Genomic DNA, 1662 nt, shown 5'->3' on the forward strand with positions numbered 1-1662 from the left:
CCGCAGCCCTCCCCCGACAGCCGGATTCCTGCAGCGGCCCTCGGTGAGGCAGCATGGGGAAGAGCTGCAAGGTGGTTGTGTGCGGCCAGGCCTCCGTCGGGAAAACGTCTATCCTGGAGCAGCTTCTGTACGGGAACCATGTGGTTGGTGAGTCTGCGGGGGACGGGGAGGGAGCCTGGCGGAGGCCTGGCTGCGCTGCTGGGTGCCAGACAGCCCCGTGCTGCAGGTGGGCAGGGCCTGGCCCCCTTGGGCAAGGCCGTACCCGGAGACCCCCTAAACATGACAGTGGTGGGGGTGGAGGGAAGACTTCGCTGGCCTGCCCCAGGCCACCCTGCAGGGCAGTTTGGGTTGTGCCAGGGTCAGCTCCCTGGCCAGGGGCCCATGTCTCCCCTGCCCACCTCTCTGGCAGGCTCTGAGATGATCGAGACCCAGGAGGACATTTACGTGGGCTCCATTGAGACGGACCGGGGGGTGCGTGAGCAGGTGCGCTTCTACGACACGCGGGGCCTGCGGGACGGCCTGGAGCTTCCCAAGCACTGCTTCTCCTGCACGGACGGCTACGTGCTGGTCTATAGCACTGACAGCAAGGAGTCCTTCAAGCGGGTGGAGCTCCTCAAGAAGGAGATTGACAAGTCCAAAGACAAGAAAGAGGTGAGTACCCCAGGGGAAAGGGGCTGCAGAGTGGGATCTGCTCCCCTTGTTCAAGTTCTCACCCAGAGACTCTCCTTTTCTCTAGCTTGTCACAAGACGGTGACAGGGATCCCTGTTCCGTAAGACTCTCAGTTGTAACTGGCTACTGTCCTGGGATGCTTTCTGAGTGTTCGAGTGCTCAACAGGCCCTTCCACTTTGGGGCTGGTTTGAGACACACAGACCTGAACAGGAGGGGAAGCTGCCAGAAGGGAGCGCTGGGAAATGTGGTGTTTTAAAAGGCCTTAGCATGGAGGGGGAATTAGCTGCAGGACTGGGCCTGGCACCAAGGGCCTTCAAGGCAGAGCCAGGCAGCACCATTCAGCTCTACATTTGGTACCTTCAGGGATTCTTCTCACCCTTTTTTGAACAGGTCACCATCGTGGTTTTGGGCAACAAGTGTGACCTGCAGGAGCAGCGCCGGGTGGACCATGACGCAGCCCAGCACTGGGCCAAGGGTGAGAAGGTGAAGCTGTGGGAGGTGTCCGTGGCTGACCGGCGTACACTGATCGAGCCATTCATCTACCTGGCCAGTAAGATGACGCAGCCACAAAGCAAGTCTGCTTTTCCCCTGAGTCGCAAGAACAAGGGCAGCGGATCCATGGATGGCTGAGCCTTGTTTTCCCTTCCCTTCCATTGCCACCTCCTCTTCCTCACCTCCCTATTTCCCTTGCACATACCTCCTGCTGAGCCTGTTTGGTGTTGCAAAGCCTGCGGGAAGCACGGTGGCACAAGGAATCGGCGTCCCAGGGCTGGGGATGGTCTTTGAGGATGAGAGAGGTGACCCATCTCCCTGCACGGGGGCAGGGACTGCTCTTTTCGCTGCCCAGCCCCTACAGATGTTGGAGGTGCTACAGGAAAGCCAGAATTCACTGAGTGACGTCCCTCTCCAGGCGCGGGCTGGCAGACCCGAGGGCTGTAGGCTGCTAGAGGGGAGGCACAGCACGGGGCTGGCCAGCCAGTGGGGATCAGCC

The 1662-nt window shown here is 60.5% G+C and overlaps 1 protein-coding gene across 2 annotated transcripts; it reads left to right on the top strand.

Annotated features, from left to right (window-relative positions):
- On the top strand, positions 1–1649 carry NKIRAS2 (NFKB inhibitor interacting Ras-like 2). Of its 2 annotated transcripts, XM_009327014.1 has the most exons (4): positions 24–147; positions 410–487; positions 585–651; positions 1062–1244. In XM_009327014.1, the coding sequence occupies exons 1-4, from the start codon at positions 54–56 to the stop codon at positions 1156–1158; spliced, it is 336 nt and encodes a 111-aa protein (XP_009325289.1). In that variant the 5' UTR covers positions 24–53; the 3' UTR covers positions 1159–1244. The 2 variants fall into 2 exon arrangements, with proteins under 2 accessions (XP_009325288.1, XP_009325289.1); XM_009327013.1 differs by having other exon boundaries at positions 1–147; positions 410–651; positions 1062–1649.
- Positions 1650–1662: the final 13 nt, after the last annotated feature.

This window comes from Pygoscelis adeliae, unplaced genomic scaffold, assembly GCF_000699105.1.
Source record: "Pygoscelis adeliae isolate BGI_AS28 unplaced genomic scaffold, ASM69910v1 Scaffold917, whole genome shotgun sequence".
NCBI classification, from domain to species: domain Eukaryota; kingdom Metazoa; phylum Chordata; class Aves; order Sphenisciformes; family Spheniscidae; genus Pygoscelis; species Pygoscelis adeliae.